This window comes from Podarcis liolepis (genome assembly GCF_965112155.1).
Source record: "Podarcis liolepis genome assembly, chromosome: 5".
Lineage (NCBI taxonomy): Eukaryota > Metazoa > Chordata > Lepidosauria > Squamata > Lacertidae > Podarcis > Podarcis liolepis.
In genome coordinates this window covers 65,298,548-65,314,763 of record NC_139556.1, presented here as the reverse complement: position 1 = coordinate 65,314,763, position 16,216 = coordinate 65,298,548, and the positions used below count along the sequence as shown (strand labels likewise).

The 16,216-nt window shown below is 43.0% G+C and overlaps 1 protein-coding gene across 1 annotated transcript in view; it reads left to right on the top strand.

Annotated features, from left to right (window-relative positions):
• TRPM2 (transient receptor potential cation channel subfamily M member 2) overlaps positions 1–15,994 on the top strand; it is a 42,581-nt gene extending 26,587 nt beyond the window's left edge. The window contains exons 17-35 of the mRNA XM_083506292.1: positions 320–432; positions 591–804; positions 1,549–1,667; positions 2,650–2,782; positions 2,943–3,114; positions 4,572–4,755; positions 5,174–5,355; positions 5,846–5,978; positions 6,371–6,458; positions 6,964–7,051; positions 8,284–8,435; positions 9,315–9,391; positions 9,577–9,678; positions 9,768–9,854; positions 10,688–10,793; positions 11,269–11,370; positions 12,077–12,193; positions 12,828–13,365; positions 13,414–15,994. Of these exons, the coding sequence (XP_083362418.1) occupies positions 320–432; positions 591–804; positions 1,549–1,667; positions 2,650–2,782; positions 2,943–3,114; positions 4,572–4,755; positions 5,174–5,355; positions 5,846–5,978; positions 6,371–6,458; positions 6,964–7,051; positions 8,284–8,435; positions 9,315–9,391; positions 9,577–9,678; positions 9,768–9,854; positions 10,688–10,793; positions 11,269–11,370; positions 12,077–12,193; positions 12,828–12,953 (2,295 nt within the window). The 3' untranslated portion in view covers positions 12,954–13,365; positions 13,414–15,994. The remainder of the gene's footprint in view (positions 1–319; positions 433–590; positions 805–1,548; positions 1,668–2,649; positions 2,783–2,942; positions 3,115–4,571; positions 4,756–5,173; positions 5,356–5,845; positions 5,979–6,370; positions 6,459–6,963; positions 7,052–8,283; positions 8,436–9,314; positions 9,392–9,576; positions 9,679–9,767; positions 9,855–10,687; positions 10,794–11,268; positions 11,371–12,076; positions 12,194–12,827; positions 13,366–13,413) is intronic.
• Positions 15,995–16,216: the final 222 nt, after the last annotated feature.

Here is a 16,216-nt window from a genome sequence, read left to right as displayed (position 1 = left end):
CTGGGTCCTGAGATCCACACATGATGGCCACTTTCAATTTGCCAGAGCATGTGACAAGCCCTATCACCCTCTTTTGTTTCCTTTGCCAAGTTCAAACCACACAAATTTCTGGCATATTTTTTTACCACAGTCACAGTCATGCTATTTAGCATTTGTCCTCTGGCATAAAGCCCACAGACTTTCAGCAGAGAATGTTGCCTGCTGTCCTCACTGCAAACTGATCCCCAAGTATGTCTCATCTTTCGCCTTCTGTTCTTGACCTTACCCAGGAGATGGAAAACAGACCTCAACTTTTATTGCACCTTGTTTCTCTTTCTAGGCTTTCTTAACCAAAGTTTGGTGGGGGAAGCTGAGTGTTGATAATGGGATATGTCGGGTCATCATGTGTATGCTGTTCTTCCCCCTTCTCTACACCGGCCTCATCACATTCAGGTATTTGTCAGGGCTTGACTGCACCACTCTCTGGCATAGAGATTTAGTTCTCACGTTTTTGTACTGCATGGTAGCAGCTATGACCAGTCCACTCTTACAATTCTCTGGTATCTCCTCCAAAGATGTAAAACTATATCATTCTTTCTTACTTTTCACAGAGAGAAGAGGCTGCAGCCTATGACTTGCCTGAACCGCTTCCAAGCCTTCTTTACAGCTCCTGTCGTCATCTTCCACCTCAATATCCTTTCCTACTTCACCTTCCTTTGGCTCTTTGCCTATGTGTTGATGATAGATTTCCAGCCAACTCCATCCTGGCGGGAGTATGTCATCTATTTCTGGCTCTTCTCCTTGGTGTGCGAGGAGACACGGCAGGTATTGGCTGTGCAAAGGCTGCCGTGACAATGCAGTTCGGAAACAGTGCTCTCAAGTGCCTGTTCCCATAGGCTATGTGTGGGGAACTTTTTCCAGCCCAAAGGGTCACATAACCTCATAGGCAACCTTCTGGTGGCCACAAGACAGTGCTGAATAGTGAGTGAGGCCAGGGCATGACTGGGGACAAAAGTGGATAGAGCAATAGATGCTACCTTTGTACACTTTGCCTTTATTATAGTCTAGCAATGCAAAAGTCAGGGATTTCTACAGACAAACACACCACAACTCTCTTCATCCAGGATAGCAAGAGAAGCATCATCATCACAGTTCGAGAATACATTCCAGCTATGCAAAAGCACTCATGAAGAGTGCTAAGCAGAGACAGTGAGGGATGTAGCCTGGGGACGAGGCATGGCATGGAGAATCTCAGTGGCCAATTATAGAAACCTTGATGGCCATATTTGTTCTGTGGGCCTGAGATTCCTCCCTCCCTCCTTCCTTAGTCTTCTGGTCCTTTTGAGATTATTGTTTTACGTGTGAGAAATGAGAAAATGTTACTCGGCTTTTGGAATCAACCTCCAAGAAAACTGTTGTGGGGAAGTTGCATTTGATATCCTGGTTTGTAATTAGAGAGCAAGTCCCAGTTTTCTGGTTCATATGCAAAAGAGAAGGGAATGGTGCCTTGGCACAATGCTTTTTTGATCCAATAAACTATGGTTAGTAAAATCATTTCTCTTCCTTTAGCTTTTTTATGACCCAGATGGGTTTGGCTTAGTGAAAATGGCTTCCTTGTACCTCAACGATTTCTGGAATAAATTAGATGTGTGTGCCATCCTAATATTTATAGCTGGGCTAAGCTGCAGGTGAGTTAATATTCAATGATTCCAGCTAGCTGGAAAGGGAAGAGAACAAGGCATGTTTGGAAAATGAGTGGGGGTTTTTAAAATCGAAATGCTGATTTATGCTTAATTTTTTCATCAAACTGGATCACTTTGCTACTGGATAATTGGAGGAGGCTTGTGTTTATGTTGTATTTTTATCCCTCAGTTCAGTCCCCTTTAGATCCATGTATGAGGAAGCTTATAAGCTGCCCATTTGCTACCAGGCCCAATTCAACATGTTGATATTAGCATATAAAACCCTAAATGACTAAGGGCCCAAACTCTTGAAAGACAATCTCTCCCCATACCTCTCAAATCAGGCCCTGTGTTATTCAGGGAAGACTCTTCTTCTGATCATCCTGATGGCTTTATCCATCTTGCTATGATGCAGAATAGGGCCGCCCTAGTGGCAGCGCCCTGGTTGTGGAAGATATGACAGTCATCCTCACTGATCATTTTTAGGAAGCAGCTCTGACATCTCTCAGAAGAATGGTCTAGAAAAATAAGTACATTTATGTATGCAAAGCTGCTGCCTGCTATGCCACAGTTCCCTTTAACTGGCTCTTTCATGAACTGGCAGGACTGGAATTGTTGAGCATTTGGCATCACTTGCTGCTCTTTTCCTGGTTGGAGATCTAATCTCACTCCTGAAACTCCCAACCCAGTTCCCTCTAAGCCTCTAAGCCTCTTCTATTTCTATGGGTATTTTTCATCTTTTGGCTGCTGTGCTTGGTATGCCTTAGGAAATAGTTGTACCAGGAGCATATGCGCAATCCCCTTTGTTTATTTGAATGACAGTTGTTTGCTGCAGCAGGTTGGATACTAGTGCAGAAATATATGTCCTTTGGTAATCAAGCCTCCTTGCTTCCTTGTGTCTGGGTATAGTGATATTTGGGAATGTCTTTCTGATATTTCCTCTTGCTATCTCAATAAGTGTGTTTTTGTTTCTTTCCCCTGTGCTAAGATGGATTCCAGCCACTTTATATCCTGGAAGGATCATTCTGTCTCTGGCTTTTATTATTTTTTGCCTGCGTTTGATGCACATATTCACAGTCAGTAAAACTCTAGGTCCCAAGATCATCATAGTGAAGAGGATGGTAAGTTGTTTCTACTGATAAGCATCATGGTGACTGCATAGTCTCTGGCATTTCTTTTATGATGAGGGTGCCAGAATCAAATATGCCCTGGGGCAACAATTATTTCCATGTTAAAAAAGAGAAAAGAAATAAATTTCTGCTTTGTTTTGTGGGCTTACAGATGAAGGATGTCTTTTTCTTCCTCTTCCTCTTGGCTGTTTGGGTTGTGTCCTTTGGAGTCGCCAAGCAAGCCATCTTGATCCACAATGAGAAGCGTGTGGACTGGATCTTCCGAGGCGTTGTTTACCATTCTTATTTGACAATATTTGGACAGATCCCTTCCTATATCGATGGTACAGAATACAGAATCTTTGCATACTGTGGACTAGCAAGGGACAATTTGTTTGAATGCCTTACTTCACCACTAAGAGTACAGACAGCCCACCCCCACTTACATGCGACCCAATATTTGCGTGGTGGTGGGAAATAGATTCAAACCAGGAAATGGCAGTAGATAGCTGGAGAGTCCTCTTGGCTCACAAGAAAACTCTCTTTGGAACCTGAAGAGGACTTCAGTGAGGGCGTAGGAAGTCCCAAAGAGACCTGAGATGTAGTGAGGCTTTGTCTAGACTGCTCAGAGTCCCCACTTAACAGCTGAAACACAGGGTAGGGCAGCAGCATCAGCTGCTGCTTTTCTGCGCAGCCTCCAGCCACCCTCAGAGCTTCAAATCTAGCTGAAGAGTTGTGTGGAGAGAGAGCAGAAGAGCAGGAAAAAACGAGTTTAGAGGCTTTTTGGAGGATGCTCCCCACTTACACAATTTTTGCTTATGCATGTGGGGGCCTACAATGTAACCCCCATGTAAGTAGGAGGGTGCCTGTATACAGTAAGCTCATAACTTATATGTTTGGCAAAAAATAATCCAAAAAAATTGAAAGGAGTCAAGCATCTGGGAAAAAAGACTTTGGCAACCCCACCTGCCATCACACCCAATGTGTTTTGACTATACAAAATTTGGCTTTAGGCATAATCCCAGGAACGTGTAAGTTGTGGGCTGACTGTATTCAAACAGCTCCAGGCCTGGACCTGACCTCACAATAGGCCCAGACTTGACCTCACATGGGGGCACTGTGTAAAAAACAGTAAACATGAAGCAATGGTGCAAGCAGTCGTTAACTAAATAAACGTGATAATCAAGCTTTTTAGAAAAATATGGCTACCTAATATGCTTTTGATTGAGGCTGCTCTGGCATAAACAACCATCATGCTGTTATCATGTGTTGTTGACCTTTTACATGTGATAAAATTATCCCAATGGTGCCTCTTGTGTTAAGTAAGTTCTGGTTTGATTAAGTATCATCTGAAGTATATGCACCAATATTTGCTTCTTAGTCCCAAGGCAGCTACATCACTGGGTTTCTCAGCCCTTGTTCTTAGGCTGCTGCTATAAATAGCACTTCAAGCAAATACAGGGTCCCCAGGAGATGAGCTCCTGTGACATGTCTCTGGCAGCAATTCACTGGCAGCACATCTTTAATAACATTTCTCAGAGGGAGGAAGAAAAGTGTGTGATTATGTGAATCTCCTCTCAGATTAGCTCCTGCTTTCATATCAGTCAGTAAAGGACTGAGTCATTCATTCCATACCTTCGAAAAACTTTGTTTTCTAAACTCTAAACAAAGCTTGACGTCTGTCATTCTGTGTTATAGATATGGCATTTCAGATTACTCTCAGCAGGCAAGAAAATAGGATGAGGACTTCCTGTTCCAGGAACAGCTCAGCACTTTTGAGGTTCATTGTGTTTTATGGCAGGAGTGAACTTCAACCCGGATCAGTGCAGCCCAAATGGTACTGACCCATACAAGCCCAAGTGCCCGGAAAACAATGAGACAAATCAACAGCCCATCTTCCCTGAGTGGCTGACGGTCATCTTGCTCTGCCTGTACCTGCTGTTCACCAACATCCTTCTCCTCAATCTCCTCATTGCAATGTTCAAGTGAGTTCTACATTCAGCACCAACTTCTATCATTTCTTTCCCCTTAGTTCATTTCTAGCAACAATGAGACTGACAGGCCTAGAAAGCCTGTCATGGTCACTGCCCTTTGATCAACTAAGCTTCTTGTGATTTACATCAAGCCCAGGTTGGCAAATTGCAACATGCACAGAACCCAACTAGAGGCTGCATGGGCCAGTTCAGGACATCACTTGAACAGCTAAACAGAGGTAGTATTAATGGATAGTAGCAGGCTGTTCTGCAAGATGCCTCCACTATTCAGTATGGAGATGTGCTTCTGCAAGACTTTGCCCCTCCATCACTACTTATGGGATGTTTAGGAGAGGACCACCATACTCTATATGTATTTAAATTACAACCACAGAGAGGCAGAGCTAACTCTTGTATTCTTTTCTCCCAGCTACACATTTCAGCAAGTGCAGGAGCACACCGATCAAATCTGGAAGTTTCAGCGCCATGACCTGATTGAGGAGTACCATGGCAGGCCCCCTGCTCCACCACCCTTCATTCTTCTCAACCACCTTCAGCTCTTCATCAAGCGGGTCATTCTCCGGAAGCCAGCCACACGGCATAAGCAACTCAGTAAGAAGCTCTGCTGGGTAGGGCCTTGCAGAGTGGGGGTTGCAGGGTCAGCTTGACTTGAGTTATGATATGAGGATACCCCCTCCATCACTGCTGACCATTTTTATGATGACCTGTGACATTCATCAATACTGGAAGGGAGGAGATTGAAGCATGTGCTATAACGAGGGACACCAGAGCCATTGGTTCTCTTAGGGGACCCTGGAAAAGAACAGCAATGTTACTTGGCTGGCTGGTACCTCAGTCTCCTCTGTGCCTTTCTTCATGTAATTCCTACTCCTATGACATTATGGTATGCATGACACGTGAGGGTGACATAGAATGTTTAAAGGCAACAACAGGGGAATGTCTACATTAACAGCTTTAATCTTATCAGAGAAAAAAATATTGTTATATACATTGGATTCAAGGGATGGCCAATCTGCCTCTTCTCTTCCATAACTGGGAACTGTGTACATTGCACTGACTCTTCTGTTTGATTGATCTGCAGAAGAGAAGCTTGAGAAGAATGAAGAGGCAGCTCTCTTGTCCTGGGAGATGTACATGAAGGAAAACTACCTGCAGATTCAACAGTCCCAACAGAAGCAGAACACTGAACAGAAGATCAGTGACACTGCAGAAAGGTGGGGTATCCTTGCCATGCTAAGTAGTCACCAATGCCAGACCAACTGGGTATGCTGCTCATGGGTACAACTCAAAAGAACCTGGTGTAGCTAGCACTTCACTCATGCATACATTAAGGCCTTGCAGCTGCCAGAAGTCCTCACCATTGCCCTACCCTATCCTACTGCTATTTGTTCATCATGACTTAGAACACCACTTAACTGTGGAAATTAGTGTCATAAGCCCACACTCCATTTTAGAGGTGATCCCCATGGACAGTCATAGAAAAACATCCTTACTCATTCATTGGAGCTATAAATGATACACCTAAATGGCAAGTTTTGAGGGCTCAGTGGCTGTCCATAGGATGCTGCCTGCACCTCTCACTTAACACTGATTTTGTTCCCCCAAGAATGGATATGCTGGTAGAAATGCTGGACCTCGATCGAGTGAAAAGGACAGGCCTGGTGGAGCAGAAGTTGGCATATCTGGAAGAGCAGGTGAGGGGTGACTTTTAAGGCTTCCCCACCTGGAGAATGCTGAAGGCTTTATGAGGAGGATGGGGTGAACTGAAGCTTGTCAGTCAGTGTCAGGAAACTGGAAAGGGTGGGAAGAAAATAAGATCAGGTGCCCTATCTTGTGTCAGCCACATTACTTCACTGCATTACAGAGGTGTCCATACAGAGGAGTCTCTTAAGTGCCAGCTTCTTTCTGCCATTAACTAGCCAGAGGAAATGTGGCCAATTGTCTGCTCACCTACATGATTAACCTTATCTAAGTGGAGAGGATGTTCTCTAGGGAAGAAGGGAGATCCATGAATGATTCACCAGTAAGAACAATGTGTTTCCTGGACCAAAATTGGAGAAAAGATCATTCCCAGGTTCCTTTTTGGGACCTAGACTCACTCAACAGACTTACCTTCTTCCTCCCTCCCCCCATTTCTGGACAGAGGTGCTGGTCGATGAGTACAGGCCTTAACAAGTTTGATGGGCTGCTTCTTTTTAGATGTTCCAGTTTTCAAAGGCACTACGGTGGGTGGTTCACTCACTGTCAAGCAGTGGGTTTGGATCAGAAGAAGACGTCCCCACCATAGGTATGTCTGGCTACAAATATGAGTCTGAGGACTGTTCTCTCTCTCTATATATATATGTATAAAATTTTGATTCCGATACTTGTGGTATATACCTGCTTTGTACTCATCACTTACGACTGCTGGGATAGCTCAGTCAGTAGAGCATGAGACTCTTACTTTCAGGGTTGTGGTCTGGAGCCCCACATTGGGCAAAATATTCCCACATTGCAGCAAGTTGGACTTGATTAACCTTGTGGTCCCTTCCAACTCAACAGTTCTATGAGGGAACAGCATGAATTGTTTTCAGGTTTTCCAGACATATTTGTCCTTCCGCTTCCCCTGCATGTATTTTATAAGAGCAACATTGTGAATTATACATGCACACACAAATGCTATTGTTCATAACAGAAGTGAAATGTGTGTACTGTATTTTCTACTTGGTTTTTGGAACCTGAGTGCAAAATGTGTCACAAGAAGTGGACCTGAGATGGGCCAATTGCCCAACTTAGTTTGAGCTATACTGAGCAGTACTTTCCCTGGACATGGCAATTTTGATTATTTATCCATGTGTCAGTTCTAGTAAACTAGCGCTGTCATATTTCAAACAGTGAAGATCTGGACAGAAAAGTTGTTGAGCATTTTGGCAAAATAGCAAACAAAATTGCCATTTTTGAGCTATTTTTATGGGTAATCGGCAAAAACGGCACTGCCGGCATGGGCTGCCATATGTCCGGTATTCTGGATATGTCCAGGAAATTCCAGGTGTATGGCAACCCTAAGTAAACAGACAAATCTGGGACTGAGGTCTACCACTGACAGCCATCCAGATCCAAGGTAGTGGTGATGCTCAATAGGATACCATACCATATTACCTAAATAATGCATCTGTTAGGTGTGGCCCTTAACTGCTGTAATTTCCTTGCTTTTTGGAGCTTGAGAAAACATGGAAAACACTTAACATAACATGCTGAAATGTAACTTTTTTTGCTAATTGAATTATACCTGTATGAGGAAAACTTGTTTCATTAGGAGGAAAGACTACACAAACAGAATTGTAGACAATGAGTGTGATAGAATTTGCCTTAGTCTAACCAGTTTTGAGTAAAAGAGTATATCAGAATACTGTCTTCCAGCAGTGGTTGGTTGGCTGGAAATAAAATAAATTCCAAAAATATAGAGACACAAAAGCATGGCATGGCAAGATCCACAGTTTGAATATGTGGAGTGTGAAGAAGTCATCTTGTTTGACCTAGTTCCTAGCAGAGCCCCTGAGATGAAGGAATGCCATGAAGAGGATGTCCCAGAATCTTTTGACACCATATATCATGTGAGCGCCAGGAACCTCATGTATCCCAGCTCCACTGCTGTCTGCTTTCCTGTACCAGATGAGAAGGTGCCTTGGGAGGTAGGAGCTTTATATCTTAGGGAGCAAGATATGGTTTCATATAAAAAAAAAGGAATGATGCCATAAGTCATTATATGTGACCACAGTTGTACATGACTGAGAGAAGAGCTATATTACAATCTTAAGATGGTTTAATAGCCACTACCTCTCCCCAGTGAACCCTCCGAACTGTCCTTCTGTGAGGACAGGGGCATTAGAAATTTCAAGCAAGAATTTGCCATACCCTCACATTCTATAGTTCTGACACAGGAGAAGCCATGTCAATTAAACTGGCAAAAAATGTATATGGAGAGGTGATACAGATATTTGTAGTGTATATATGATGCCTATAGACTTCAATTAGAATGTGTGTGCGTGTGCACGCGCGCACGCGCACCCCCCCCCCAACAGAATTGGCTTTGGGCTCAGCCTTCACTGAAAGTTGATGGTAGCAATATTGTCAGCTTCCCTTGGCACAATAAGAGGGGTTTGAAGAGAGCCCATGTGCAGTTTTTGCCATGGGTGCATTGCTCATGTATGAGAAAACACTTACTTGTTTATTAAGATTGTATATGCTGCCCTAAGCTAACAAGCTTTCATGGTGGCTCACAAGATCATAACAAGATAAAAGTATGAATAACAATCATATCTAACATACAGTAACACAACAGAGCAGGAAAAAACAAGCAAAAACATGTGGCACATTAGCTCTGGGAGTATTGTCAGAGCTGCCAAACAAAGAAAAACACACTCCAGAATTTAGATACAAGGAAAGCCATAAATGAAGAACTCTTGAGTTCTTGCTTCTGGGTTCTTAATAATAGATCATGCTTGAAATGTGAATTTGTGCTGCGATGGAAGACTCTGAGATATGTCTAAAACATCCTTTCCCCCTGACAGGTAGAGTTTGAGATCTACAACCCTCCCTTCTACAGTGCAGAAAGGCAGGAGAATGCTTCACCTGACTTCCTGAAAGAGTATGTATGTCCTCAGAGAGTCAGAAACACACACACTTTATCTGTACTGTTTTTGCTCTTTCTTCCTCTGTTTATGCCACCCATCTTCTAGTGATTGCATTTCGTTGTACTGGTAAACTACTTTGGGTTTGATTTTCATTGACTCAACATGTTGCGGAGATGAAAGCTCTGTCCCTGTCTTTCAGCTCTTTAGACAATCTTTCAAGGATAAACTTCAACAGTATGGATGGAGATATCAACAGACAGAGCTTCCATGGCACCTATCTTATTGAGGACGGCCTGCCACTGTGAGTGAGTCTGGTAACAAGAGTGGGAATCTTCATTATGGTGCCCACACCACACTAGCATCAACATAGTTCTTTTAATATTTTTATAGGAATCCCATGGGAAGGACAGGCCTGAAGGGCCAAGGTATTCTTCGGTTCTTTGGACCAAATCATGCTCTTTACCCTGTTGTGACACGGTGAGTAGATAGCAGAGTGCCATTTCTCATCCCTATGTGTAGTCTTCTACTCTAATTTGGTAGCTTTGTGCTCAGGACTGTGTGAGAAACCACAAAATAAGCTATAAATGAAATGTTACCATGATTTCTACTTTGATTTCCAATAAAGGGCAGGAGCCTGTTCTTACTCCTCAGTTCTTGGTTCCAATCAAGGGCAATTTCACCAGGTTCATTTTGAGATGCAAGATGCATTTTCCCCCCTCACTTCAGACTTGTACTCATCCACAAGCAGTCTGCTTTTCACAAGTTAATACTGTAAAGTGCCCTGCCTATTTTCAGAGCACTTTTGAGCCTCAGCTGATAAATGCAGCGCCTTTGCAGGAGTAAGTGCTGTATCCATGACAACAACAGGCCAGGAAAAGAAACATGGATGTCCCTAGCCTGAAAACTGACTGATGCAGGTCATGTGGGCTGCAGATAGCTTCCTTGCTTCAGAAGACACTTTCTTGCTTCCAAAAAGCAGCGTTTTGTCCTTGTGTCCGGGAACTATGTCAAAGAAATTGTATTTGAAGCTGAGAACACTTCACAGGCACCAGAGAAGTCCATCACAGTAGCTGTGGTGCAGAGACTTCTCACTATCATTTTTTAAGATGCATGTATACAAAGAATGATAGCTATATCCTGTCTTTTTTCCATTACACAATTCAAGGCGGCATATGTTGGGTTCCCATGTGGTCTTCCATCCAGACAGTGTCCAGACCCAGATCTGCATAGCTGCCTCAAAGTCATTGTATCAAGTATCTTCAAAACCGTGGGATAATACTCTGTAACATCTTTCTCTATGGTGTTTGTAGCTGGAGGAGGAATGTGGATGGATCCATTTATAGAAAAAGCTTAAAGAAAATGCTGGAAGTCTTAATAGTAAAATTCCCCTTTTCGGATCATTGGGCTTTGCCTGGGGTAAGTAGTTATATTTCTTCACATCTAGCCCATATCTGAAGAAGGGAGGTGTATGCCAAGGTTTTATTAAAGTCAGAGTGATAAATTACATGAGCTGTTAAACCCCTGCATTCCAGGGGTTCTGCCATAGAAAATGCCAAACCTAAAAAGCCTTTTATAAAACAATAGGGCACTAAAACTATGTTAAGCTGACCTTCTTTCTGAGCCTTGTGCCAGTGAGCTCCCACTGATTGATGTGTTAGGTGCATCTTTTGTCTGATTGGTTCTTAAAAGTTCAAGCCAGAGGTTCTAGCTTTCTTCAAGATTGCCTTCAAGATTTGACTGTAATACTCATTCACTTGAAAGGCATACTTTCCTGGAACTCCAAGAAACGTTTGCCAGCTGGAAACCAGATAGAAACTCCTGCTTTTTTGGCCTAGTATCTTGGAAGCTTATCTGCTTCTTACACCAAGTAATGTTTTGATTTTTCTTCCAGGGATCTTTAGAGCCAGGGGAAGCTTTGCCACAGAAGCTGAAGCGGATCCTAAGACGGGAATTCTGGCCACAATTTCAGAAACTGCTGAATCAGGGTACAGAGGTACTTTGAGCACCAGTGGGGCTTGACAGAAACAAGGGCACTGTCAGTGAACCCCTTTGCCCCATTCCCAAAATAATGTATGAGAAGATGGTGGGGAACTACATTCCATTAGGCTTTGGGGCATGATGCACCAAATGGGCACATGACATAGTCTTAAACCAATAGTTTTTTGAAAATGAAGAGGAGGTTTCAGGCTCCAGACAATTCACCAGTACTTTGTAATTTCCTGTGGACACTCCTCTGGTCATACACTCCTCAACTGCTGTCTTAGATCACATCTGTGGGCTGGGGTGCTGAAGCAGAGTAGACTCTGTCATGCTTTCCCATGAGCCCTTAACCCGAGATCCACACAGTGATTCCTCCGTACAAGGCCCAGTATGGAAAGCTGACACAGAGACATGGTGCGGAATAGAAAGATGGAGGAAACAAGTGGTAAGCTTGAATTGGTAGTTGTAGCTGTAGGAGTCTGATGAAATCTAATTGCTGTCTGGTACTAACCTTCCATCCTTGGGCACTTTGGTTGACTTGTATTTTCTTTAATAAAGGAGCAAAGCCACCATGCCCTTGGAAAAGCTACTTTAATATCTACTCTTCACCTCAATCATTTGGAGAGATCTTTAGAACATAACGATCACCAGCTTTAGGAAGAGTCCATACATTATGCCTTCTCTTTTTCCATCTACCCTTCATTCACCTCTACTTCTAGGTATACAAAGGATACGTGGATGACCCCAGGAACACAGACAATGCCTGGATAGAAACGGTGGCCATTAGTGTGCACTTTGAAGAGCATAATGATGTGGAGATGAAGCGTATGAATTCGGTACATGCCATAATGCAGCTTATTACCCTTATGCCACAAAATTCTCCTCTAGAGGTAGTGGGATGAAAGCCACAGGTTTTGCAGAAACCATGGCATGAAATCTTGCTGTGTAAGAAGAGGGAGCAAGGGCAGCTCCTTGAATCTTAAGCATCAGAATGGGCATGGTGCCAAGTGAAAATATGTGGGAAGCTTAAGAAAGACGATGCTGAGGGCATAGAAAAAGAAATCACTGGAAGAAATGAATGGGCAGATATTAGAGAGGTGGTTCTCTGTGTGTGCATGTATGCGTCTGAGTGTGTGTGAGAGATAATTACCTAATACTACTCTGTAATTAAAATATTGCTTTGCAGTTCCTGAGGGCTGTAATCAGGAATATTCAGCACACCTTGGTGTAATCAGATGCAAAGCACAGTGCTATATATAGCACAAAGTAGGAAGAAGTGGAGCAGGCCCCAAGAGTGCCTGTTTTGACTATTTCCCACAGGTTCTTTTAATACCCGGTAGACCCTGTTAGTAGATGTATTGATGGTTCTGAGAGAATCTATCCATATCACTTGGACTGTGACTGTGGCTTGCGAGAGGCTGATAGGAAGCTGACAGTAACCTATATTCCTTTTGGGGTTTCTTTCTGCAGTTTCTCCAGGGCTGTGATCTGGAGGCGACCGTCCGGTGGCAGGTTGTGGATAAGAGAATCCCGCTTTATGTGAACCACAAAGAACTCCTGCAGAAAGCATGTGTCCTCCTGGGGGCATACTACTGAGGACACAGGACCATCACCCTTAGTCTTCCTCCCATTTCTCTCTCAGCTCTTTAAAAATGCAGCAAAACCTGACTGACATCTTTCCCTCTGGTGATTTTCTTTGTGCATTTTCTTTTTCCTGTGTGCAGAATAACACTTCAGCTGACCCTCACAAAACGACTGTAGAAAGCAATGTAATCTTGGCCCTTGAATAAGTTAGTATTTGCCCATAGAAGGAAAAGGGGCAGAGCATTCTTTTGTTGTTCTTCCTGGAGCAGGGCTGCTGGGGCACTGGATTTCCTTTTCAGCTGTTCCATTGGCTAACAATGTATCTTGCAACCGATACAGATAATCCTAGCGCTCAGGATGGCATTCTAAATCTGCAAAGTAGGCAGTGCAGTGGGGCTTGATTCTGGTTAGGATCACTGGTTAGGTAATGGAAAGAGGTTCTGGTTAGGTAATGGAAAGAGGTTCTGGTTAGGTAATGGAAAGAGGCCGGCTGCACTGCCTTCAAGATGCATGTCCTCTCATCAATGCTGCCTTTGGAAAAAGTAGTCCTGTGTCCAGCATACAAGCCATTTCCCAAAGACTCTGGAGCTAGGAATTTGTCGCAAGCAGAAGACTATCAGCTTTCAGTAGATCAATTCACAGGTCTGATGTTGTTCCGTGATAAGTCTTTGGCATACTGAGCTGAAGAAGCATCTCTGAACCAGGCATTAGTGGTTGCCAAGGTTAAGAGAAGGCGGCTCTTCCACTGCTACCTATTGCTTTGCTTTCATCAATGCAGTTCTGGCCAAGTTGAGGCTGGAAATTCATTCTGACACTGGGGTTTTTTTTAAAGGTATAACCAAATCCGTTCTTTGCTGTGGAGATATGTCAAGGCAGAAGGAACCTCTGCACAAGGCTTCTTACTGTTTTACATTTATATACTACCTTTTCCTTCAAGGAGCTTAAGTTGGTGCAAATGGCTCTTCCCTCTCCTTTTCTGTGAGGTAGGTTATGTGAGGGGAAGCCCAGCCAGATGGGCGGGGTATAAATAATAAATTATTATTATTAGTGGAGAGACAGTGACTGGTCCAAGGTCACCCAGTAAGCTTCATGGCTGAATGGGGATTTGAACCTTGGTCTCCCAGGTCCTAGTCCAACACACTAACCATGACATCACATGGGCTTTCTACACTGTTGATCCTAGGCCCTGCAGGGTAAAATTTTATAAAGTCTCCAGGCTCTTTTCAACTGAAATTACAGGAGCTTTCACTCCAGTAATGGGAAATCTCTGAATCTTGGGGCAAATATAGCCCACCATATCCCACAATCCAGCCCACCAAGCCTGTCCCAGTGAGCCCTGCCCTTCCAATCACCCCATGTCATTTTATGGAAATAAGAGATCCCTCTGCCTGCTCCTTAAGGGCTTATCTCCAATTTTAGTGCTAAGTTCCACAGTGCATAGAGATAAATTGTGTGCTTAAATGTAAAAGGCAGATTTCCACCCACCGCAGCAATAGAGTGAGGGTGGATAAGAGAGTGTTGAGGGAAGTGAGTGAGAACTGTATGCCTTCATGTCTGATACATGTATGTTTCTGACAATGGTAGGGAATGGAGATACTGTACATGTGTTTCCTTTTTGGTAGCTTTTATTTTGCCCCACCCACCACAGGAATGTGGCCCCTAAAAGGCTGGCCAAATTCAGATCTGCCTTTTGGGCTGAAATAAGTTTCCTCACCCCTGTTCTACTGCAACATAAAACTAATTGTCTTCTCAATTTGCAGGTAGGCTGATAGCTAAATTGCATCAGATGCTGACATAATTAAAACTTAGTTTGTTCATTCAAGGCACCCACATCATTTGAATTTTCTTAACTGTTTTCCCATTTTCTGATTCTGTGTTCACCGTTTTGCCATCTAGCTGATAGTGTGTTGATTCTTGTGCTGAATCTGAGTGCAGTCTTTGAATCAAATTACTTTTCTCCATGCTCTCTTGGGTCATGTCACAGTCATCCATAAGAATCTAAAATGCCCAACCTGGATCAAACCAAGGTCCAAATAATCCAACAGTTGATTTCCAATAAAAAGTGCAAGATGAAGATAGCTTCCCAGATATTTGGTTCCAGCATCTGGCAATCAGATGCATCATCTCTGAACATAACTGTTTCTGTTTTAGCTAATAGCCACTATAATAAAACTTACCTCTAAGTATAGGCCTTTTAGCCAGGGTGCTAAAAAGGCACAAAGCTCCATGTTTTCTTTGATGGATCCTGTACTGCCATTTGGATGCACACAGCTTTGTCTGCATTGCTTACAGTTCTCTTGCATTTAATGCACTCCTCTTTTTAGTGCTCCATATTTTCAGGAATATATTCAGTCTTATTCTGCCTTATTTATGGGGCAAATTGACTGTGCTTCGAGAGGCCCAGGCTCTCAGCTTTAAAAACAATAACGTACAAAACTGCAGCAACTTACCATTTCTATGTTTTCATGCTAGAAGCTGTTGGGCCTTACCTAGTAAGGGTTAGTGAATGTGGTGTCCTCTAGAAGTTGCCAGACTCCAGGTCCCACCAGTCTTAGCCAGTATGGCCAGTAGTCAGGAACAATGAGAACTGTAGTCCAACAAGATGGCACCATGATGCCCCAGATCTAAAAGACTGGTGCAAGTGAAGTCAATGTGAGTTCAACGTAAAGTCAATTTATTTGAGTTCAAAGCCTAAATTAAATAGTTTGCTTGAAGTAGGGTTGCCATGCGTCTGGAATTCTGGAATATGGTAGTCGGAAACTGGGCAGAAAGCCCTGAAATGTCTGGGATAATCTGGACATATGGCAACCCATGTTGGAACTTTTGTGTTTGGATTTTCACATTTTGAAATATGGCAACCTTAGCTTGAAGAGTTACTGAAAGAATGTGACCACAATCTATGCCACAGCATGGTAATTAATATTAGTAACAATTTCTTGCTGTAATAGTAAACTCTGGATTTAGCCTCAGGTAAAAAAAGGAAAATGTTCCCCAAATATCATAAGCTTAGCTTGTGTTACGCATTCAATAAATTTCCATTTGTGTAATTTAAATCATGTAAAAGTTACTTGAAACATTACTACACAGTGAACTATGGCCAGAGATACTAATTCCCAGTAATCTGTTCTATTAGTGTTCTGATACACTCTGAATTCTTTTTCAACACTACAAACCTCATTTGTTTCAATGGAGGTAATTTGCACAGACAAATCCTTTTTGTTTTCCCTCTCTTTTGGCAATGCATAAGTGACTAGATGGTCCCTGCTCACAAGTAC